Source organism: Solanum lycopersicum, chromosome 4 (genome assembly GCF_036512215.1).
Source record: "Solanum lycopersicum chromosome 4, SLM_r2.1".
In the NCBI taxonomy this organism is placed as follows: Eukaryota; Viridiplantae; Streptophyta; class Magnoliopsida; order Solanales; family Solanaceae; genus Solanum; species Solanum lycopersicum.
Genome location: NC_090803.1, coordinates 61,981,352 through 62,005,924, shown reverse-complemented (window position 1 = coordinate 62,005,924; position 24,573 = coordinate 61,981,352). Strand labels below are relative to the sequence as shown.

The following is a 24,573-nucleotide window of genomic DNA, read 5'->3' as shown; positions in this document are numbered from 1 at the left end:
GCATTAAAATTGTATAAGGAACAAGAAAGAGGAAAGCTGTAAACATTGAATCAGAGGAAAATGCTTCTGAAGTTGTCGGATCTGAAGAACTTCATAATCATGAGGTAGTGCCTTAAAACACAAAGTTAGATACAATTTTTTGGTTAATTAGTTGTCAATATACAAAAAATATTAAATTAAGTATTGTATATAGTATATTCAATGTTTAATAATTGTATATAGTATATTGCATGTTTATGTTATTTTTGATTTTTGTATATATATACAAAATAGTAATGGACTTAGTTATACAGATGGAAAATTTGAATACATGATTAGAATTTGTATATTCTATTAGTTATATACAAATTGTTGAAGTTAGTATATATTAAGTTTATATACATATACAAAAATTGATATGTACATGTCTGTTTTAATAGCTGGTAGTAGGAGATTGTATATGAAAGACTCATTATTTTTTTTTATATAAATATATACACAAAGTAATTGGATTTAGTTATATAGATGGGAAAATATCATATGTGATTATAATTTGTATATTGCAGTAGTTATATACAAATTATTGAATATAATGTCATGTTTACCTAATATATTCATGTACACATATCAATATACAAAAAAGATAAGTTCATATATATAAACAGAAATTAATCTGTGCATGACTTATTTTTTGATTATTTTTGTATATATATGTAAGTATATATTTACAGAAATTAATCTGTACATGATTTTTTTTAAAATTGATTTTTTTTGTATATATATACTAGATTTCATACACTTTTTTTTATTTTTTAGGAAGTCAGATATATTTGCAAGAACCGTGAAAAAAGGACAATTCACATGCAATGTTATACGCAAATCAACACATTGAATGAGCTTCAGAATAAACTGCCTCCAAATCAATATAATCGTGTATGTGCATCATCGTGTTTTGCACAGTTAACAGCAATGAGACAATGATACAAAAAGACAAAAATAAGTTATATTGATATGTGTACATGAATATATTAGTTAAACATGACATTATATTCAATAATTTATATATAACTACTACAATATACAATTTATAATCATATATGATATTTTCCCATCTATATAACTAAATCTAACTACAATATGTGTACATGAATATATTAGTTAAACATGACATTATATTCAATAATTTGCATATAATTACTATAATATACAAAATTATAATCACATATGATATTTTTCCATCTATAAAACTAAATCCAATTACTTTGTATATATATTTATATAAAAAATAATAATGAGCATTTCATATACAATCCCCTACTACCAGCTATTAAAACAGACATGTACATATCAATTTTTGTATATGTATATAAACTTAATATATACTAACTTCAATAATTTGTATATAACTAATAGAATATACAAATTCTAATCATATATTTAAATTTTCCATCTGTATAACTAAGTCCAATTATTATTTTGTATATATATATACAAAAATCAAAAATAACATAAACATGCAATATACTATATGCAATTACGAAAACATGGAATATACTATATACAATACTTAATTTAATATTTTTTTGTATATTGACAATTAATTAACCAAAAAAATGTATATAACTTTGTGTTTTAAGGCACTACCTCATGATTATGAAGTTCTTCAAATACGACAACTTTAGAAGCATTTTCCTCTGATTCAATGTTTATAACTTTCCTCTTTCTTGTTCCTTGTACAATTTTAATGTCTCTAGCTTCAAGGAATAAAATTGTCTCTAGCTTCAAGGAACAAGAAAGAGAAAAGCTGTAAACATTGAATCAGAGAAAAATGCTTCTGTAGTTGTCGGATTTGAAGAACTTCATAATTAGTGTCTTAAAACACAAAGTTAGATACAATTTTTTTGTTAATTAGTTGTCAATATACAAAAAATATTAAATTAAGTATTGTATATAGTATATTCCATGTTTAGTAATTGTATTTATATAATAAAAATTACTGAACTTCAGTTTCACAAAGAGCAAAAAAAAATATTATATTTTTGTTTCAATTGCTATATGATTTTTTTTTTGAATTTGAACGTTTAGCTTAAAAAAAGCAACGTTTCCCAAAAATTGTGACATTATCTAAATTTATTATTACAATATTTAATGCTTCAGTTACAAATCACTTTTTAAAATAGAATTGTATAAATAATAATAAAAAAAACCTTTATATACAAAATTAAAAATAGCTAAAATAACTAAAATATACCCATATAATTTAATTAAGTAAACTATAACCATGTAATGTTATTTACTCAAATAAGTTTGCCATATATAAAATTTTCCTTTTTTTATTTTAGCATAGAATGAATATTATACCCACATTGGGACGTATAATTCCATTATATTTTAAAATTAATGTCAGTTTTTTTCTTTTGTTTCAATTCCAATATATAATATATTCGACCAAACCCAAATGTTAAGATGAAAAATAGGCTTCGAAGATGCAAAACAAATACTAAAATCAGAAAAAGGCCAAAATTTACATTAGACTATTATTCAAAAAAAGTTTTAAAACAACTCTCATTCACCTATTGAAAATATCCTCAATTTTAAAATGTTATAGTTCAAAGAACAAATGTACCAAGACGAAGGAACCCAGAAATAAAAAAATCTGGGCATAAAAAAACCCTTCGAATTGAAATAAATATACGCCCCCAGAACAAAGCTACAAGTAATCGATCTCAGATCTCTGCGCTTGTAGCTGAAAGAAGAGGCATTTTAAATAACAAATTAAAAAAACTCTAAAAATCAATTATGGACTAAGAATAAGAATCTATTTCAATGGTATAAGCTGCTTCTCTTTTTGATTTTACAGAGCACAGAGGCCATTATTTATAATGGGTGGGGCTAGGGTTTTCAATGGAATCACCTTTGATGAAGAAGGCCCTTCTTGTTGCTTATAATACCAAAATACTACCTCAAGTTTCTATGATGTTAGAAATACCCATCACTTTGTAATTATGAGCCTTTAGCTCAACTTAAAAGCTGGTCAAACTGATTTAAAAATTGATTTTTGGCTTATTTAGCTGTTTGAAAATACTCAAAATAACTTATTTTATGTTAAAAGAAACTTATTTTAAGTCAAAAGTTAAAAGCTGGATAGTGATGCTTTTTTTTTTAGCTTATAAGCTGTTTTAAGTTGATCATATTTTTACTTTTTTGCCCTTAATATTTTTATATAATCTCCAAATTATCTACATAACCCTAACATCTCTTTCTTCTATTTTCTTTCACGTTTGGTATAGCTGCTGAACTTCTTCCTGTTCTTCCAATTTGAAGTGAAATAAAAATTTATATTCCTCTTATAAATAATATGTGATAATAAAGAAATATGTGAATGATAGACAATTATTATTATCTATGGATGAAACTAAAATAAATCTTAAATCGTTCTTTAATTTATTCAAATTATATATCTTTAAAATCTATAATAAGTTATATTCCTCATATAAATAATTTGTGATGAGAAAGAAATATGTGAATGATAACAAAATATAATTATTTATGGCTGTAAAATATAAATTAATTAACTTTTATTATGTTAACAACATTTAAGGGTATTTCAGACATTTGATTTAAAAAGTTGTTTATGAACACTTATTTGCCAAACACATCAACAACTTTTTTTCAACTTCAGCACTTTTATCCAAACGCATAACTGCTTATTTTAAAAATAAATTTCAGCACTTTCAAAAATACTTTTTTAAAGCTGCTCTATTAAGTCCATCCAAACGGGCCCTATATCTGTTTTCATTCCATTGGTTGGTCTTAAAATATCTGAAAAATATTTCTAAAAAATAAGTTAATGTTTACCAAACACTATTTAATAAATAAGAAATCAACTTGTTTTAAGAAAAAAAAAGTTTTTTTTAAAAAAATAAATAAATAAATCGTGTGCGTATTTTGGGTCAAAACCGAAGTACAACAAATAACTACTCATAACAACAAAATAAAAACTATAATGAAACAATATGATAATGATACAACAAATAACAAATAGAAAATCGAAGGTTTAAGAAACTACAATATTAAGACTATTAAGATACATGGACAATAACAAGACAATATACTGCAATCTACGAACCTTCTATCCTAAGCCATATAGATTATGGAAGATATTCAGAAATGTTTTTAGTTTTACATTCTAACCAAAAAAAAAGGAGAAGAGATGTGTTGGTTGTGTTTTTGTTAATAGGAAGAGAGACATGTATATTGCAAAAGGATTTATGAGAAATACTATCCTTTCCAGTTTCCATTTAAACAACAACAGCAACAACAACATTGGACAATCTCACAAAGTGGAATTTGGGAAGAAGAGAGTGCGCACAGACCTTACCACTACCTCCAGCTGCTGGAGGTAGAGAGGCTGTTAACATCTACTCTTGGACTGAATACGAAAAATTGTGTATCTCTCTTCCTGGAAATGTGTAACAAGATTCGAGAAAACGAATGGACAAAATTACTACTACTAAATGAGATGTGACTATACCGAAGCATAAATGAAGCATTTTCTCCTCTTTCCGGAGGAGAAGTGAACCACAGAAAGGCTCTTGTTCTTCAGAAAGGGAACATAAAATAGAAAAATAAACAAATATATCAACAAGCGTTCATCGCTACTTACAACCATGAAAATGCCAAAACAAATTTACAGAGGCTCCACTTACATACTCCATTTGTAAATGGAGATTTAGACCTATTCAGTTGCTTAAGAAACAAACACCAGATGTACAAGATCCAGAGACCAATAAGCCTCTCTATTTAAGTAAAATATTGAACTTCACAAGGACTGCTAGCTTCACTATCTACTTTTAACTTGAACAAATACATCAGACGATGTAAATGACCACTCCGATTGTTCAAATGAACTATGCTTATCAGTTTAACAAACACCTTTACGTTTTTTTCTGTCATTCAACTCCACCAGTCTTCTCCTAAGCTTCACTCAAGCGGTCACAAATTCGATACCCTTGTACATTTCTAGATTATACTGCATGCTAGTCACACTTATTTACCCGAAACTATAAGAATATGGTAGGATAAGTTCATCACCTAAATTTGACGACGACACAAGATATGTCATCTTTGCTGTCTCTCTTCAATGCTTCAGCTGTTAATTGCTTGGCTGCTTTCTGGGGATCTTTAAAGCCTCTAGCTAAATCAACCGCCTCTTGATTAGACATCACCTGAATTAATATAAAGTCAAAAAGACAAACTCTTGATGACAGTTCATGCATCAGAGAACTGAGGAAAAGAAGCACACCTTCCAGAGACCATCGCTTGCAAGGATAAGAACTTCACAATTGACATCAATGTGCATATCAAGAATGTCGGGATCTGATCGTAAATGTGATTTGAGACTCTTATCTCCAAAAGCACGAGAAACAGCTAGCTGCCCGTTCACCCTTGCAACATCCCCTGATAAAAATGCAGAAAAGCCATAAATAAAAAATACATCAATTTGTTTCCTGGAGAACATAAACCAATTTTGGTAATACTTCCAGATACATAGAGTTTCACTGTTAGGCCATTTGAACCTCCATTGACCAAAAAATAACCTCCACCACTACTACTAAATAAAGAAGCACATACAGTCAATGGATGCAGATGCACGTGAAGCTACTATGCCCAGCAGTGTGAGCAAATAGTTCAGAAACATAGGACAACAAACACGAATATACTAATGGCAAGAAGCAAAGCAAATAGGTAACAAGCATAGTGCAAAATTATTAGCGATACGTTTCTCCTTCATTTGAAGTGTGTTAACTTTGAGGAGTGTAACAGAACATGTTTCTGCCCTAAAAAGCTATGTTGCTCAGACTCTTCAAAATGTTGCCACACTGTCGGATCCTCCAAAAGCACTGCTTTCGGAGCATTCATCATGCACCCAGTGGCATTTTTGAAGAGTTTGAGCAACATAGCTAAAGAGTGCAGAGAGTCAATTTTTAACTACTTGCAAGAAAAATGAAAGGATATGCAAGCATGGTGATATAAATACAGATAGGCTCAAGCAACAGGATTTTATTCTAGCGAGCAGAAGTAGAGTTACAAGCGTATACACCTACTGGTTGATTACTGAAGTGAAAGTCCCCTCTGTTTACACCAAATATAAAACTAGCCGACAATTTTCGAACAGACAAGAAAAGAGAATGGAGAACCAGAAAAAAAGGAGACAATTAAGAGAACAAATAGATCTACAGCTACTGAGCTACTTGTATCCTCGTACTTGCAATTGATTAGAAGTCCACTAACAACAATCAACAGTACCGGTAAAAATTAACTATAAGGAACTTAGAGACAAATTACAGTAACGATTAAGTCAGGGAGTTGGTAAAAGCTGTCTGCCTATTGTTAGGGATATTCCAGGACTTCTAAGACAATAAAAACAAGGTTTTCCAAAATCTATGCTAAACGCTCAGATGTATAAGGGAAGTCATTAGAAAGGGTTTTCCAAATTCATAAGACTTTTTAGCTAAGATAGGAAGCCTATCAAACCGATTAAAGGTTCATCTGCATGCTCACAAGCCACAAGAGCTTAGATTTCACTGATCTCATGAAGATTTGTCAAATAGTTGAAGGGGCATTGTATGAGTGACAACAAAACAGAGTAAGTTCAGGGACTACAACTATACAGATAAAGGCAGATCCACCGCTACCTATGTGGGACAACCTACACCGTCATACCGCTTAAGCTAATCTTACATCCTGTCGAGAGTCAAAAGAAAAGAAGAGAACTCTTTTTGGAGTTGTTCATGTCACAATCTATAAGAAGAGCTCTTTATATAGAAGTCTTATGTTACATACAAAAGGGTAAGCTATTATTTTGTACTCTTGACAAGGTAAGTAAATATGTATTCAACGCTTTTGTTTATAGAAGTGTGTCAAACTTTGTCTAATGCCACAATAAGGAAATTTTCTCCCGTAAGAGAGAGTTGAGAGAAAATGGCAATAAATGTACCAAGCATTCCCTAATTTAAGTAATAGATAGGATAGGGACAAATCAACCACAAGCACCTATAGATTGGAAGCATAGGCAATCTAAGTTGCGCAGTCTCATCACTTTTGGTACTGCATCCTTGTCGACGCAACATGTGCGTGGGATCCTTACCCGATGTGGGAAATTAATTTTCGGTACTTCGACAAAAATCAATAGAGAAACTTGAGACACATACAATGATTTCTGAAGTCAAATAAAAGATAGGGTGAAAATATAATTTAAGCATATGTTTTTTTATTGTTAAAAGATCTTTGTATTAAAACCTCTATAAAAAAAAGATGTTATAAGATATTTATTAGGGTTTTCAAACGAACACTTAAGGCCCTGAAGCAACGCGCAAAACATGTTGAGCGCTTCAGCTCACTTAATGTGCACTTTACGTTGTCATTAAGGCTCTAAGACATACTTTTCCTTGTCAATGAACATTTCTTGAGAAGGTGACACTTCACAATTTATATTTTACTCAAGTGATATTTGTTTTTCAATTTCTTTGTCCATATATTTCCTATTCATGCTCATAATTGTTAGTCTTGGACTATACATGTATGTTTGTACTTTTTCTCCATTTACGACTTTTTTCATTTAAGCACACGTTATTTTTGTGTAAAGCCCTAATGGACCTTATAGCTTATTTGCACTTTTGATAACACTGATATTATCGGGTCAACACGAGAGTTGAATGAGCAATGAGCTCAAGAAGTCTATCATGGCCTCTATATCAATTTGCAATAGCCATGAGTGTTCAGGAAAGCGAGTGTTTCAATGCTTAAAGCGATGAAGTGAAGCGATGCGAGCCCTCTACGCTTCACAAACTAGAATGAGTATGTGAGCGCTTCATCACTTCAAGCGCGAAGTCGGGCCTTATCGCTTTTTTCCGATGCAATTGTACTTAATAATTATTACATATTCAAACTTCCTCTCAAAAATTCATGTGATCCTTTTTCTTGCAAATAGTCCACCATAATTTAGACATATTCTTATAACTCTATTTTTAAATATTTGAATTATTTTTAGCCAAATCCTGCACTTATATCCATAAACCTGAATCTTAAAATTTAGATCATGAAGGATCTAATCTCTAGATCTGCATTCATATCGGACACCTGCACCCGAGTCCAATCAACTTAGTGGGGAATTAAGTAGCTTGTGGTAGGCTATACCTGTCCATTTGATTTTTTATTGGTGCTATCTCCATTTCTTATTTAGTCGGCTCACTCAAATTTTTTTCCATTCTAAGTCCAAGTAACTCTTACTTATTTATACAATATAATCTTCCATGTACAGAATCTTAGTGTAAATAACATTTTGGTTCAGAAAAAAACCTCTCATGGACATTATTTAGTAAGCAATGATTATCTTAGCATATTTATAATTAAGTAACCTATTAAAACTTTTATTCGCAATCTCCGTATTGATCAAATGAAGTTACCCGTTTCTCTCCTTTCTTCTTATGGATGGAGAAATGATATCACAAAATGTACAAAAACTACTACCATATATGAAAACATTCTAGCATAGAACTAACTACACGCAAATATCAAATCTGGTAAGTTACTAAAGTAGGACCGAACAGAATATTTGGAGTGTAAATTTAACGATATAATGCATGAGGCGAGCATGAAGTGAGGCTTCATATAATGCTATCCTCATGAGAGATAGTTTCAAGTATCTTGGCTTAATAATCTAGGAAAGTGGGGACATTGACGATGACATCACACATCGTATTGGTGTTGCGTGGATGAAGTGGAGGATTGCTTGCGGAGTCTTGTGTGATAAGAAAGTATTACATAAACTTAATGGTAAGTTCTATATAGTAATGGTTAGACCGACGTGGGATGGAGTATTGGCCAGTCAAGAACTCTCATGTTCAAAAGATGCAAGTTAAGAAGATGTGTAGGCACACTAGGAGAGATAATATTAGAAATGAGGATATCTGTGGAAAGGTGGTAGTGGCCTCTCTGGTGTGGAAAAGATAAGGGAAGCAAGACTGAGATAGTTAGGACATGTGAATAAGAGATGCACAAATGCCTAGAGAGGAGGTGCGAGAGGCTGGATATAATGGATACGGGGAAAGGTAAAGGTAGACTAAGAAAGCATTAGCATGAGGTAATTAGATAGGACATGTCGCAACTCCAGATTACTGAGGACATAACCTAAGATAAAAAGGTATGAAGTCGCGTATTAGGGTAGAATGTTAGTAGGTAAGGAGTGTTATTTTGATTTTTGAAGGGTTTAGCCGTATTTTCATATTGTCTTGCTTTAGATTCCACTATCACATGTTGTTGATTGCGTTTAGGTTATCGCATCATTATGTGGTTATTATTGTTCCCCAATTAGTTGTTTTGTTTCTCTAGTGTTGTTTCCCTTTTTCATGCATATTTTGATATGTTGTACTCGAGCTAAGGATCTTCTGAAAAAGACCTCTTCATCTCCACTATGTAGGGGTATGCTCTGCATACACTTTACCTTCCCCAAACCCCACTGGTGGATTCACCAGTTATGTTATTGTTGTTGTCCTCGTAAACCATAGATAGTGTTGATTTCCTTACCTTCTCCTCATCATTCAGAGGTCTATTGTCAAGTATAATTTGGACCATTTTGACCCTTAAGCTTCAAATAGTGTCTCTGCCATACACTCTAACCATTCCTATATTTGGTGGATGACTAATTCTAAGAATTTCAAAAGAAAAATAGGAATATTTCCTTTGCAGACAACAAATTGTGATCATATATTTCATACAAATTTTTGCATAAACCGATCTTTTCCTCAGAAAGAGAAAGAAACAGAGAGAGGAAATCAAGGTAGCTAAGAGAAGAACAGACATTTTGAATCCAAGGGTGTGACCTAGTGGTCAATGAAGAGGGTAGAGCACCATAAGGTCTCAGGTTCTAATCAGGGATAAAAGACTAGGTGATATCTTCCTATTTGTTCTAGCCTTGGTGGATAGAGTCACCTAGTACCTATTGTTGGTAGGAGGTGGCAGGAATCTCATGGAATTAGTCAAGTTGGACGCAAGCTGGTCCAGACACCACAATTATCGAAAAAAAGAAAATGGACATCTAATGAACAGGGTAACATATCTGCTCATCACCTTTGTACTAAACCTTCAGGGACTAAAACTTCCTTTTTCCCAAGGCTCACCAAAGGAATCGAAAATGGAAAAATGTTCTTATATTATTGTGTCATGTGGCATTTAGAAATATAAACTGCAGGTAGTTCAACAAGCACAAGAAGATATGGAGGTTCAGACTATGGTACATGAGTGCATTCAAAAGCATATTTTTCATGATGTAAATAAATACAACAGCTTTATTGGATGGTTCAGGTCTCCTCACTCCTGGAAACACAAATATAAGACAGAAAAAACAATAAACTGTGCCTGCCATAAAACAATAAACCAATGAGTATTACAAGTTATATTGGGAATGTCAATTGCACCAAAGGTTACCTACAGAAATTTGTAAATTACTGACTACATTGCTCAGATTTCAGGAAAGCACCTGGCATATTTGAGACAAAACCTCCTCGGTCCTCAATGCTGCTTCGTTCTGTATTTGGTTCATGATCTATAGTCATCTGAATAGCTTGACCACCCCGAGAAAGAACAGCTCGTGAATCTCCCACATTAGCTACCCACAATCTTTGGCCATTTACCAGTACAGCAGTGACAGCAGTGGACCCACCTCGGCCCAAATTAGAACTATTTGAAAGTATTTTCTGGTCAGTTTTTTCATAGGCTTTTGTGATTGCCCGTCGTGTATCTACCCAAAACTCCTCCTAGTAAAATCAAACCGGGAGATGAGATGCCAACTACTCAAAATTTCTCCACTACATTATATATTTCAAACAGCTATTGGAAATTCAGGATGCATGGAAAACTTACCTCCTCTATGATATTGGCAAACAGATGTTTTTGCAGATAAGAAGGAACCTCCTCCCCCATATGACCATCATAAATAGCAAACAAGCCAAGCTCGTGTTCTTCAATACGTACAAATTTTGCGACATGGTAATCTTCCATCGCATGATCAGCTTTCCCCTTCACTAGGCTGAAACCATACTTAATATTACCCCCGTGGCTTCTTCCTTTAGAGCTAGAAGAAGACTCTCCAACTACGCACTGAGTATTAAAGTAAAAGAAAAATGAAAGAAGTAAATCCACTAACGTGTTAAGAATAATGAAGCTTGAATAAGAAGAGCAAGAATATAACCTAGAAAAGACGAGACATGAAATAATCAACTTCTAAGTGGAGCATATTTGACGCATTTTTTTTTAATTTGGTCCCAATTAACAAAAGGATCCATCAGCCATTCACATATCATTTTGATGCAACTAACAGCACATAGTTCAATTTTACATCAGAAGTTCCATGGAATGCAAGTTAAGACAAAACCTTAGGCTATCTTCTTCTTCTTCTTTTTTCTCTTAACAAGAAACATAGACAAAAATGTAGTCATTGCACTTAGAAATCTAGTAACTATATATCCTATGGTAAATATAACGACAGCCAACTTTACCTTAGTAGTCAATTACAATTGTTGCATTCATAGAGGAAAGTAAAAAGTACTCTAATTCATTTGCAGCATCTACTGAGTGTTGCTTATGAGTTCTGCAGAACCTCAATTACACTCAAAGCTCACTTCTTTTTTTTTGTCATTACTTTAAATGAACTCATAACACCATCACAAAAATTATCAAATAAACATGAACAATCAAAATTAAACAAAAACACATTTTTACCTGTCCACCAAAACAGCCCAATTTCACCATCCTAAATAATCTGCCACAAAAGTAAACACACATCAACCAAATTTTCAAACTGATCAAAACCCATTCAAGAAATAACCATAAACTCATGAAACTCACACCATAAAACTCTACAACTCAATCATTCATCACAACCCATAAACCAAAAAAAAAAAGGGTAAAAACATGTACTTTAAGGGTATTCAAGAACTCAATCAAACTTACCAATTTTAAAAACTCAAACAAATAATGGGTTAATTGGGTGCTTGCATAACAAAGAACTCCCCCTTTTTTTTTCCTTATGTGCTTTTGCCGAACCAACAATGACGGTGAACAGCAAAGAAGCTAAGCTTAACACTCAAAAACCCCTTTGGCTTTACACTCAAAAGATAAAGAAAAAAAAAACACTTTTTTTTTCTCCTCTTTTTACGTTACGAAATTTTGTTAACCTTTTGCGAGTCTTGTTCTTTTCTTCTCAACCGTCTTCAGGACAAAATTCAAGAGAGGATTTTTTGGCTGTTCACAGAGAAAGTATGGAGGGGCAAAATTGGAATATTAAAAAAATAAAATGTTGACTTCTCTCTCTCTGTTTAAACATTTCAAGGTTTTATTTTATTTTTGCTAAAGCGTTACGGTTTCATATGCGACCAAAAATTGAAGATGTCTTGTTTCATCTCTCTCGTGTAGTTTTTAGCTAAATAAATTAACAATAAAATAATTATTTTTAATTTAAATTAATTTATAATTTTTAATTTTGTATCAAATTAATATTAGAAAACATATTAAATTAGATTATTTTAGGAAATTCAACATAATAATGTTAAATTGCTTCCAACTATATCCTATATACTATCTTTATTCTATAATAAGTAAAATTTTAAGATCTTTTATATTGTTCAAAATAATTGAATTGTTCAAAGTTTAAGATGTATGTTTGAAATTTTTTTATATTTGTCATTTTATTTATTGAAGTTTTATATTTTATAAGAGATAGATTATATTACTTATAAAATTATATTTAAAATTTCTCAAAAGGCAATAGTAAAAATTATAGTTTAAATTATGTCCTCGAATGTTTTTCTTAATGTGTGTATTGCTTCAATTCGGACAATGCAGATATATAAGAAAGATATTTAAGGACATATTTTAAATCACAATTACTATTGCTTTTTTTGTGAAATCATAAATCCAACTTTATAAGTAGTGTAATTTATTTTTTGCAAATATGAAATTTCAATAGATGAAATGATAAATATGGGTAGAAAATTCAAACATTCATCTTGAACGGTGAATGATTCAATTATTCATAAGTTCACTTTTAATTGTCATAATTTCTTTTTTTAGAGTTAACACTAAGAATTTTGACTAACATTAAAATATATTTTTTAATCATAATTATATGCAAAAAATTAAAATTTATAATTTTTTTCGTACAGTCTTTTGTTAAGAAAATCGAACGAATATAATCTAATTTCACTTTGTAAATTAATCAAACTGATTTTAAAAAAGTGTAACATAACAATTAAAAGTGGACATAAAAAATATTTTAAACCATCAAAAACAGCTAATAAATCACTTAATATTATGAAATATAAGGAGTATTTATTATTTTTCTTAATGAATGTAAAAAAAATTAAATAACACTTATTTTAAAACAAAAAAAATACATATTATCCTATTTAAACTTTGAATATGAGTCACTTTTTAATAGGGATCTTCAAAATGAAATTTCTCCACATAAACTCGAATTAATTAATCCCAAAAACAAATTATGTGGGAAAACCAAAAATTAAAAATAAATAAATCTACTATATGTACGACTTCAAATATTTTTTTTCTCTTTGAAGCATTCCTTACAAAATCCACAAAAATCTTGACAATTCTTGAGATCAAGTTATGCATTTTTTTTAATAGAAATTGAGAACACATTTTTGACCATCTACAATATTATGACTTCTAATATAGTATTTGCTTATAGTTAATGAATCATATTTGGTTAATTGAGTGTTGATTAAGGATCATAATTTTAATTATGTATAAATGCAAATTTTACAGAGATAAATTAAAAATACAAAGATTACATAAATATTATTATTTTAATATGTAGACTAGTAAAATTTTCGATAATAACAAAAAAGTAATATCATATTTGACTAGTTACCCATATACAAAAATATATAAGTATTGTGCAAAATATATTAAAAAAAAAAGTGATTCATATTTTAAAATGGACTTTCACCTCATTTGAGGTTAATTAGTCCTTTAAAATTAAATTCAATAATTTGGATACTGCAGCTAGGAAAACAACAATTTCAACCAATATCTCAACTGCATTATTAGTTATTAGTGTTTGTAAGGGTGCATAAATATAAAATTAAAATAAAATTTATAAGTCATCCATTTCTCAAGATATATACACATTATGTATATGTTAAATATAATAAAAAATTAATAAATGTATTTAGAGTTTCAATTATAGACGTAAGTCTGCCTCTTCACGAATAGTGTTACCTATATATATATGTATGTATAGTGTCCAGCTATCACCTATTGTCATGAACCTAACATACAAATATATGGATACACTTAAACAATAAATGTGAGGCAAGCAAATATGAATCATTTTGTATATATTGTGCTTAAGCAAAGTCTATGCTTCTCCCTTTTTATTCTTCTGACGTCTCATTTCTTTCTTTACGTCTCATTCCTTCTTTCTTATTATTTTGTTACGTCTCATTTTTTTTTTTACGTCTCATTCCTTCTTTCTTATTGTTTCGTTACTTATTTTTTCTATTGTAAATTCTCTTTTCAGTTGATTAATAATAATAATAATAATAATAATAATAATAATAATAATAATAATCAATCTTAATATTAAGTCTATGCTTCTCATTTTTTATTATTCAAATGTCTCATTTCTTTCTTTACGTCTCATTCCTTCTTTCTTATTATTTTGTTACGTCTCATTTCTTTCTTTACGTCTCATTCCTTCTTTCTTATTGTTTTGTTACTTATTTTTTCTATTGTAAATTCTCTTTTCAGTTGATTAATAATAATAATAATAATCAATCTTAATATTAAGTCTATGCTTCTCATTTTTTATTATTCAAATGTCTCATTTCTTTCTTTACGTCTCATTCCTTCTTTCTTATTGTTTCGTTGCTTCTTTTTTCTATTATAAATTCTCTTTTCAGTTAATTAATAATAATAATAATAATAATAATAATAATCAATCTTATTATTGCTAAATATTTTATATAGTATTTATATTACCTAGTGTATTATTCGAACTCTTCAAAATTAATATCACATTTAAATCGAATTCTCAAAGAATTATACTTTAGAAGTCAACCCACATTCCATAAAACGGTTAATTTTATTAAACTTTGTATAATTTCTTATATACATTTGTGTGAACTTATTTGAAGACTACTAAAAACTTGTCAATTTCCAAACATACTCTAAGGGGTTGTTATGTTATAATATATTATATATCGATTAATGGATGTTTACCTTCCATCGAATATATATACACATAATGAAAGGATCTCTCAATTTAATACATGTAGTTGGAGTAGGCATCTTTAGGATTAATTTTATCTTATTCACCATGATGAAGCCAAAAAGAAAAAAGTTTATTATACGAGTCCGGAGCTTAAAGGGTATAAAAATTTTAAAATGGTATATAAATTTTCATTTTAACAAAAACGGCAAAATCATTGGTAAGAGCAGCGATTTTGCTTGTCGGAAAAAGCAAAATCACTACAATAACAGCGATTTGCTAATTTTAAATATTTATAAAAAAATCAAGAAATCGCTGCAATTTTTAATTTTTTTTAATTAATCACTTTCTAGGCAGCAATTTTCAATATAATTTTTTTTTAAATAAATCGCTTCCTAGGCAATATTTATGATGTCTACGTGGACACATATATACCTTTAAAATACACTATTAAATAATGTAGAGAGTTAAAAGGTCATTTTCCAAAATTCGATATTTCGATCAAAATTCGAATATATTTCAAATCTTTTTCCTAATAAAGTTCATTGAACTGTTTGAGGTACGTTTCATGAACTCTATGTCTTACATTTGGTTTGGATTTTTATTTATTTTTTTAAAATAGAGGTTTAAATTAAATTAACATTATATTTATATGAATTTCATAAATAAATATATACATATTAACTTTATATAGTTATTATAATGTAATTTTGTAGGTAATTTTAATCTTTTTCATAGTTCATGTTTCTTAATATATTATTTCAAGTTTGAATTTATAGTTTTGTATAGCATCATTACATGCTATAAACATCTAATAACTCAAATAAAGCTCAAAATAAATCTTCTTCATTTTCATTATCTCTTATAATAATACTGGTATTATGAATTTTCCTTTATCTTTATTATTGATGAAACTATATTTTAGCATAATGTAGTAATTAATTTAATAATTTTTTTGTTTAATTATACTTACGTAGACAAATAATAATAATTTTGGTCTTTAGAAGCATGCATTAGTTACACTTACATATTTTGTGTTGTGGATACTTAATCATAAAGGAACTCCAAAAAAATTGAACCAAATCAAGAAATGGTGAAGTATATATAATTTTCTAAAAGTCGACATAGTTGATATGATTTAATAAATAAAGATTCAAGTCAAATCGACTTAGACACGTACCCCTCTAATTGTAATGCCTGGACAAATGATTAGGCAGAGCTTGATAATAGATTGACAAACTTTTAGTAGATAAATTGATCGGAAATAAAGAATTTGTACTTGATGATTCAACTCAAATAACAAATTATTAAATACATAAATTATAGTATATTAGATCAAAATAAACAATACGCATGTATCATAAGTTTGGACCGTGATATAATACTAAACCACCTTATTATTTATTTATTTATTAAAAAGAGGGGGGAAATATTCAAATAAGAATATCCCTCCCTATTATTAATAATCTTTATCTTAAATATTTTTTTATTTCATAATTCTCATGTTTTTGGTTGACTTCTATGGTAGCTAAATAAATGCTAATCATGGATTTTATTCTTATAACTTTTCTTCATCATATCCCATCTATGAATTATTAAAGGGCATCATTTAGATTTAAGCTTTGACTATTGAAACATTCAAAGAAAAAAAACACTGGGGTATTAATTACCTTATCTTAGAAATCCACTTAAGTGATATGCTAAAACTTTACGAAAAGTTTATGATCATTAACCGTCCATGTACTACTTGTTTTTATCAGAGTTCTTTTATTAATTAATATTTCAACGATCGTACAGGATACTCATTTAAATTATAATTTGTTTCTATTAAATACTTTCATTCAAACTCTTAATAAACTTGTACCTATCTTATCAAGTATCTATTAGGTAGTTAAGCTAATAGATATGTTTCAGTTAAAATTGATATGTATAATTTAAAAATATGACATATTCTATCTAACATATATATACTTGATAAGATGTGCTTTAAGTGTATTAAAAACTTGAACCAAAAGAGTCTAGTATGAACACTTCACCATGGTTCCGTTTATATGTTCAACTGAAACAAATCATATTCCAACTTCTGATTTTGAAAGCTTTCAGTTAGTATCTGTCATCTTAGATATTGCTTGTGATGATAGAGAGTCGTGCTTCAAATTTCAGATTACTTATATTTTTCATGTAAACTCATCATTTCCACTCAACTGAAATGTTTTTTTTTTCTTTTTTTGGTGTTTCTGGCTAAACACTTTACTAATGCATGTTCAACAACAATAAGGACTAGCTGAAGTTGCAAATGATGTTGGATTTCTGTCCAAAACATAGAAGAGTCTCTCTTGTTCTAGTGTAACACAACTTACTATAAGAACTGCTCGTTCGAGTACCCGAATATCTTCTGATGCATTGATAAGATACACACACAAACACGCACACACAAGACCAAACAGGGAATGTTAACAACTCAACTTACAGCTTTCAGCTGAACAGACACAACTGCCAAGCAGAACAATGAAAATGTTCAAACTAGAAATCTTATAGAATAATGACAATGTTCCCATAACAAAAATATGAGATGAAGCTGCTTAAACCACATGTACATCCGTCAAACAGAGTTTGAAACTATGATATCCACAAAAATCTAATTAGTTCCAGGACTTCAGATAATCGTTATTGCCATCAAAATGTAAGTAGCAGAAAAGAGAAGGAAAAACAAAAGGCACAAGTGTGAGCTTGACAGAGGACTGCAACCTCTTTCTAACACTTATTTGGCCTTATGAAAAACTTCTATACTATACAGCAGAGACACATATATGGTATAATAGGTAAATGGGGATGCCCGACAGATGAGGATGAAAATCCAGACGAACCACCTGATCAATTAGAGATATAGACACAAAGATGGCTGATCAGGTCAGGACTATGAGAGAAAGAGTAGATGAATGCTGTACTAAATGTGCTGAGCCAAATGTCTGTATTAGCCACTTGCTTCTCCGCCTTGTTGCTATCGTAACTCCACATAAATGATCACCTGTAAGCAAGTTAAACAAGCCAAAGGATAAGACATTTCCTGGAAATTTCAAGGTGGTCGTCTTGAGCCTAAGGCCTTAAAAATGGAAATATGCACCATATTTGTATACAGATGTGTCTGCAGTTAGTTTAAAGGAAGCACAATTCATATTTGCTTGCGTTTGTTTAAATCAGACTTTTCATGTAGGACTTCTCACTGGCCTAAAATTTTATGCAATTTGCAATGCTTTTTCACCAGCTAACCATGACATACAGGAAATATGAAGGACATGAGAAATGTTATCCGTGAATCTGTGACTAGTGCCATTCATGAGTAGTCATGTTTGTTTGTGCTAGATGCAACACTAATGCTTATATTCAAACTGGAATGTTCAAATTTGTCCATTTCCTAGTTTTCATCTCTTTTGGATGAATGTCTTCTTCTACTGATTATTCAAGAAACTCACGTAGCTTACCCTGTTTGAGAAAGCCGCTGCCAGTTCATTAGCTGGTGAGATTGTGGATGCCTTTGCAAGTAAGATGAACTGGTCCCAATACCATTATCATCACCAACATATTGGTCCGAATAGTTACTACTTGAGGGAGACCATGTAGGCACTACACCCCCATCCCTTTCTCTAGTACTACTGGAAGATTCTGCTGTTGAATCTTCAGAATTCCTCCTACCTACCGCAAAATTAAAATGTGGGGTAGCATTGGTTCGAGCAGTTTGCATGACGGCTTGGTCACGCGTGTCTCTCCTATGAACTTCAGCTACATTGATGTCTGTTGGAACTTCTGCCCTACTTTCCACAACTGAATTCCTAATGTCCACGGAGTTCTCTTCATCTTCAGCTCTGAACAAAGATGACGTCATGCTTGGCACCATTTGATCTTCATAGCGTCGAACAGTAACTATTACAGGGTTGTTCCTGACTGGTTCATGGTCCATTTCCATATGCATGGCCTGAGGAAATGCTATTGGGGAGTCAGCAGAGTCACCATGTCCTTCTTCCATACCATTCTCAATCGCAGCTCTTGCAGCTGCATCATTCTGCCACATTTGTGATAGGGCTTGTTCTAGTCTAACTTTTGCTGAATCAATTTCAACTATAGGAAGAGGATAATTGGAACCCAGCTCAATGCCAGCAGCTTCAAGCACAGATTCTGGTGCATTCCATGGATGGTGTATCCATTCGGTGGGCAGCCTAGCAAGTTCAGGAAGCCACCGCCGGACATATTCCCCATGAGGGTCACACTTGTATCCCACAAACTGCCAGAAAGAGAACAGGTTCAAATAACTATTCAGCCTTTACCAAGAAAATTCACATGAAGAAACAAGAACAGAAACGGAAAAAGGGATATATATAGCAAAATCTGCAGCCTCACTTTTGTTTTACATGAAAAAACAAGAGAAACAGAAGGAAGGGTTTCTTGTATTGAAAAGACTCGCATATCAATTTAATACCAAAAGAAGCTCACAGTCACTGTACTAATAAGTAATATCTCAGGATATAAAAGAAGCAGAATTTGCAATTAGGCATTCACACACACATTCCATCTTAAGCTTTAGCACTTTCTGTAAGAAGATTGAGGCCCATGAGATGTTCATGCAATGTCTACTAGCAAGTCAGTGCCTGGAAACTAACTTACAATCTGAAAATAACACTTACCGCAACATGGAAGGCTATAACCATTCGAAGTGTAGAATAGTCGTAAAGTTATTAAAAAAAATTACGGTAGTAGTCTATAATTGGTGTTCCAGCAACTCTACTATGTTAGAGAAATAGAAGAAAAGGAATTTCAACTATGAAGTTATGAAAAATTCCAATTGAAAGAAGAGATTCTCATCAAAGATTACCCTAACATACCTGTGGATTATCAATCCGATCAAGCTCACGACCATCAGGTAGGGTACCAGAGATATATTGCCAACCAAGAGCATCACTCTCAAGATCTGCATCTAACAATGTGTCCCAAAAATACTTCATCCCCCACCTCCATGGAAGCTGCAGAACCTTCACAAAGAAACTAGATACCACGACTCGGATACGATCATGAAGCCAACCAGTTGCCCATAACTCTCTCATACCAGCATCAACCAAAGGATAACCTGTTCTACCTTGTCTCCATGCCTTAAAGTAGCCTTCATCCACTACCCATGGGAAGTACCTTAGGTGACCAAGAAGGGGCCTTTCATGGCTATAAGGATGATTAAAACTCATGTATCTTGAGTACTCCCTCAGCCCAATGGACTTAAGGAACAAATTAACACTCTCTTCACCAGCTTTATTTCCTTCATTGGCCCAGAGAACTTGCTTGATGCGAACAAAATGGAATACCTTACGAACACTGACTTCCCCAAAATGTAAATGTGGAGATAGAAAGGATGTTGTTGCACTATCAGCTTTCCGACGGTTCTGCGAGTACTCAAGTAATGGTCCATTAACGAAAGTAGTTAGTGCTTTATCAGCATTACTCCAGCCAGGTGACCATGCCCGAGCAAGAAGTGCATTGCTTCCTTTCTCTGATTCATCTTCAAATACCAAGTTGTCTGAAGGGCATCTTGATGCATCACCTGAAAGTTTGCACATGAATCCATGTAAAAACTAAATTAAAATCTAAACCAGTGCTCCTATAAGTACATTAACACCATCCTAGGAATTTGTTTTAGCCCTTAGCTTGTTAGTGACAGCTCAAACATCTAAATGTTCATTATCACCTTTCCACTTTTGAAGGACTTGAATACCTGCAACATTCACATTATACACCATGTAGTGATCTCCGAGCTTAAAGTGTAGCAACACGTTCATTACGGTGCAATGACATTATTTTTATCTGACAATTAATATATCTATTACCTGGAGGGAGATCTCCTAATTTGTGTGCATCATTGGTGGAACGTAACACTAAGCCAAGCACGACAACAACATACCCAGTATAATCCTACAAGCGGCGGTAGAATATACGCGGATATTACCCCTACATTGTGGAGGTAGAGAGGTTGTTTCTGAAAGACCCTTCATGCCCTACTAACCTTCTACCCTAAGCACCTTATGTTACAAAAATATGTACAAAAAATAATAGAAATTTATCCAGAAAGCCAACAAGATATGGAGAAGCTCAGATGAGAACAAACCAGATATAATCCTTTTGGGAGGAAGAAGTGGAGCTTCTGGATCATAAGGCATGCTAAGGCATTTCTCCCAAAAAGCAGAAAATGTTGTGAACGGGCGACCTTCATCGTCATTAACTTCCCATGGTTCATAGAGCAAATCAGCATTAAAGGAACGCACTGATATACCTTGAGCTGTTAAGATTTCTTTTGTGCGATGATCTCTCACAAGTGAAATAGGATCTAAAGCCAAAGAAGTCAAAGGTGTTGGTCAGGATAAGGTAGTGGATGAAATTGGCTGAGCAAAACTATGCATCTTATAAATCCTTGTACTGTAAAGAGATGCTTAAAATAAAAGCCATGCATATCTATTAGCAATTATCCATTCAACCATGATCAGATCAAATGTCAAGCAACACCCTTTCTGCTTCTATTAATCAAATAATAAGGATATGGAATATGTTTAGTACAACAAATCCAGATTACTGTAGTTCTAATTCAGGCACTAAACAAATTAGTAGCCAGAGAATGCTACAAGCACTGAGGATTGAGCATAGCAAAAAGTATTGCACTTAAAATTCTTTAGTTATATGAGGAAGACACATGCTAATAATTTATTATGTTTACCAGAAGACAACTCAATATCTTATTCTTAAAAGGACATATAGGAAGCACCAATCCCAATTAAGCCATCCCAACAATATAGTACTAATAACTTTTGAAACAACATTAAGAATAATCAAATCAAACAAAATGATTACAAAGGAAAGCCAAAAAAAGGAAGTAAAACAGTGGTGCTCTATCTTTTATTTAAAGAAGCAAGAAAACCACAGAAAAAAATGGAAACAAGTACTAACCATACAAATGATTGAAGAAGAGCTGAGTAGCACCAGTAGATTTAACAACTTCAAGAAGAGAAGAAATACTATCAGTAGATCTCTTTGTAATAAGGGAGGTTCCAAGACTCTTCAAAGATGAATCAAGATGAGCCAAACTCTGCTTAAGCCACCATCTTGAAACTCTACCAGGATAATAATGCCCTTCTTCTTCAGGAGCATAAATAAACACAGCAATAACTGCCCCTGCTCTAACTCCAGCAGCCAAAGCAGGGTTATCTTCCACTCTCAGATCCCTTCTAAACCATACTATGCTACAACCACCACCTGACATCTTCCTTCAACAACACCAAAGACTAGTCTTTTTCTCTCTATTTTTCTCTCTTACTATGTAAACACCATGTTATTGAGTCTTTCTTAGACAGAAGTATATTGGGGTTAATCTTATCTATACTTTGACTGTTCCCTGTAGCTTTCACTGAGGAGATAAAGATTACAAAGATGATTTTTTTTAGGCAAATTCTAGTAAAGAACCTAACTTTAACAAACCCCAAATGTTATTCTTTGATGAATGATGAGATGCTATTCTTGTGAAGTTACTATAGGCATTGTCCACCCAAAAAAACAAACCTCTCCAGAGAAAGAGGGAGGAGAAAGTGAGATTGAGGGTGATTGGTTATGGTGGTGGGGTAACATGAGAACTTATGGGAGATTTGCATCCACAACTTTATGTTTTTTCAAGATTTTATTTTTATATCTTTCTTTCTTTCTTATCCTAAGAAGGAAACAAAATTCCACCAAGCCTCTATCTCTAGTGCCTTCTCTAATCCCCTCTCTCTCTCTCTTTGATGACAGGGTGGAAAATTCTTGTTAAATTCAACATTAGCTTTCTTAGGTATAATAAAGTCAAAAAATTAAATGTTTGATTTTCTTGAATCATTGCAAATTGAATGTGATTTGAGTAGCTCATGTTTTTTATTACACAATGTGACATCAAGAAATGAAATGACACTATTAAAGTGCACTAAAATATTTTACCATCTTTCAAAAATAACACTATTTAAGTTTATCGAACCAAAAATATTCTTTATTTGTTAGAGAAAATCGACGGTTTAATAAAGGTCTATGTTTGTTAACATATATACACTTTTGCCTAATGATATATCAAAGTTTTGCCAGCTTTTATACAGGTAAAAGGGGGCAAAGTTTGATTCACTTAACCTTTTTTGGTAGAATCTGATTCTAGACAACAAATTTTGTTACCCCCATTATAATATATAGTGTTTGGACAATTTTATAATATTATTTTAATTTAGTTTTTCCGACCAAGTTGGGATTGTGTAAGAGAAAAATGGGAAGTTGGAAGGGGACATGAAGCATGGGTAAGAGAAGGGATAGAGTATAGAGTGGTGACTAATTTGGATTTGGTATTTTTCTAAAGGGTGTGTGGGCCTTTTTCATGAATGGAGGTATTAGATTCTCATTCATTCATCTGTGTTGCTATTTAAAGTCACTTGTAATGTAGGCACCCCCACCACCCCTAACTTTACTCATATTTTCACATGCTCTTGTATGCTCCTCTTATGGTTAATTTTCAGTAAGAGGGTAGGTGAGATGAGAAGAGAGTTCCTCAGAAATCAAACTCTCGCCAACTAAATGAGATCTTTATTAGAGTTCGATTATGATAAATTCAAGTAGCATATGGTCTATTTAGGGTGTAAGAGAGGGGGAAGCGCTTCGTAGCGGGCAGTAGCGTAGCCACTCTTATGTCAAGGTGTCAATTGGACACTCTTATCGGAAAAATATACTGTATATATAAATAAAATGATAAACAAAGTGACTAAATAACATATTTTGGATATCCTTGACACAACATCATGATGTAGCCTAGTAATTTTAGATGTCTTAAAAGAGTAAAGGCTCGTGAGCTTAAAAAGTGATTATTCGTTCGAATCTAACTAATAGCAACTTTTTTTTTACTTTAGCACCTAGACACCCTTCGTGAAATTTCTTATTCCACCACCGACAGCGAAATGGTACTCCTATATAGAAGGTTACTTACCACTAGTATAATTGAAATTAAAAGGGCACATATATTTACTGCTGCAAACCTATTTAAATGTGCAAATTACATGACACTAGGGGACAGGAGTACATGTCACTTTCTCTTGAGCAAATTATGTTGTTACCTACTTCTATCATAAATCGTGCCGTTTGATTGAAAATTAGTTATTTCAAAATAATTTTTTTGGGATTAGTTATTTTGGGATAATTTATTATATCACTATATGATAAATGATGGGATAAGTTACCCCAAAAATATTAATCAAACAAGATATTTAAATTTT

The 24,573-nt window shown here is 31.7% G+C and overlaps 2 protein-coding genes across 3 annotated transcripts; both read right to left on the bottom strand.

Annotated features, from left to right (window-relative positions):
- Positions 1-4,574: 4,574 nt before the first annotated feature.
- On the bottom strand, positions 4,575-12,437 carry LOC101255686 (probable protein phosphatase 2C 10). The gene is made up of 6 exons (XM_004237866.5): positions 11,992-12,437; positions 11,761-11,800; positions 10,903-11,139; positions 10,520-10,796; positions 5,285-5,439; positions 4,575-5,207 (listed from the first exon to the last, which is right to left on the bottom strand). Exons 2-6 carry the CDS (start codon positions 11,788-11,790, stop codon positions 5,070-5,072), a joined length of 837 nt encoding a protein of 278 aa, XP_004237914.1. The 5' UTR covers positions 11,791-11,800; positions 11,992-12,437; the 3' UTR covers positions 4,575-5,069.
- A 5,388-nt stretch (positions 12,438-17,825) lies between these two features.
- Positions 17,826-23,063, bottom strand: CRY1A (cryptochrome 1). 2 transcript variants are annotated; one of them, NM_001247738.1, is made up of 5 exons: positions 22,247-22,905; positions 21,414-21,632; positions 20,146-20,852; positions 18,751-19,547; positions 17,826-18,296 (listed from the first exon to the last, which is right to left on the bottom strand). In NM_001247738.1, exons 1-5 carry the CDS (start codon positions 22,557-22,559, stop codon positions 18,293-18,295), a joined length of 2,040 nt encoding a protein of 679 aa, NP_001234667.1. In that variant the 5' UTR covers positions 22,560-22,905; the 3' UTR covers positions 17,826-18,292. The 2 variants fall into 2 exon arrangements, with proteins under 2 accessions (NP_001234667.1, XP_025886216.1); XM_026030431.2 differs by lacking the exon at positions 17,826-18,296 and having other exon boundaries at positions 18,747-19,547; positions 22,247-23,063.
- Positions 23,064-24,573: the final 1,510 nt, after the last annotated feature.

Excerpts from the sequence above, each read along its gene's own strand:
- LOC101255686 (XM_004237866.5), bottom strand. The coding sequence starts at position 11,790 with ATGGTGAAATTGGGCTGTTTTGGTGGACAG. Across the intron at positions 11,140-11,760 it reads TGGGCTGTTTTGGTGGACAG|TGCGTAGTTGGAGAGTCTTC; the intron begins GTAAAAATGTGT and ends TTTAATACTCAG. Across the intron at positions 5,440-10,519 it reads TTTTGTCTCAAATATGCCAG|GGGATGTTGCAAGGGTGAAC; the intron begins GTGCTTTCCTGA and ends CATTTTTATCAG.
- CRY1A (XM_026030431.2), bottom strand. The coding sequence starts at position 22,559 with ATGTCAGGTGGTGGTTGTAGCATAGTATGGTTTAGAAGGGATCTGAGA. Across the intron at positions 20,853-21,413 it reads TCCCAAAAGGATTATATCTG|GTGATGCATCAAGATGCCCT; the intron begins GTTTGTTCTCAT and ends GCAAACTTTCAG. Across the intron at positions 19,548-20,145 it reads ATCGGATTGATAATCCACAG|TTTGTGGGATACAAGTGTGA; the intron begins GTATGTTAGGGT and ends TCTTTCTGGCAG.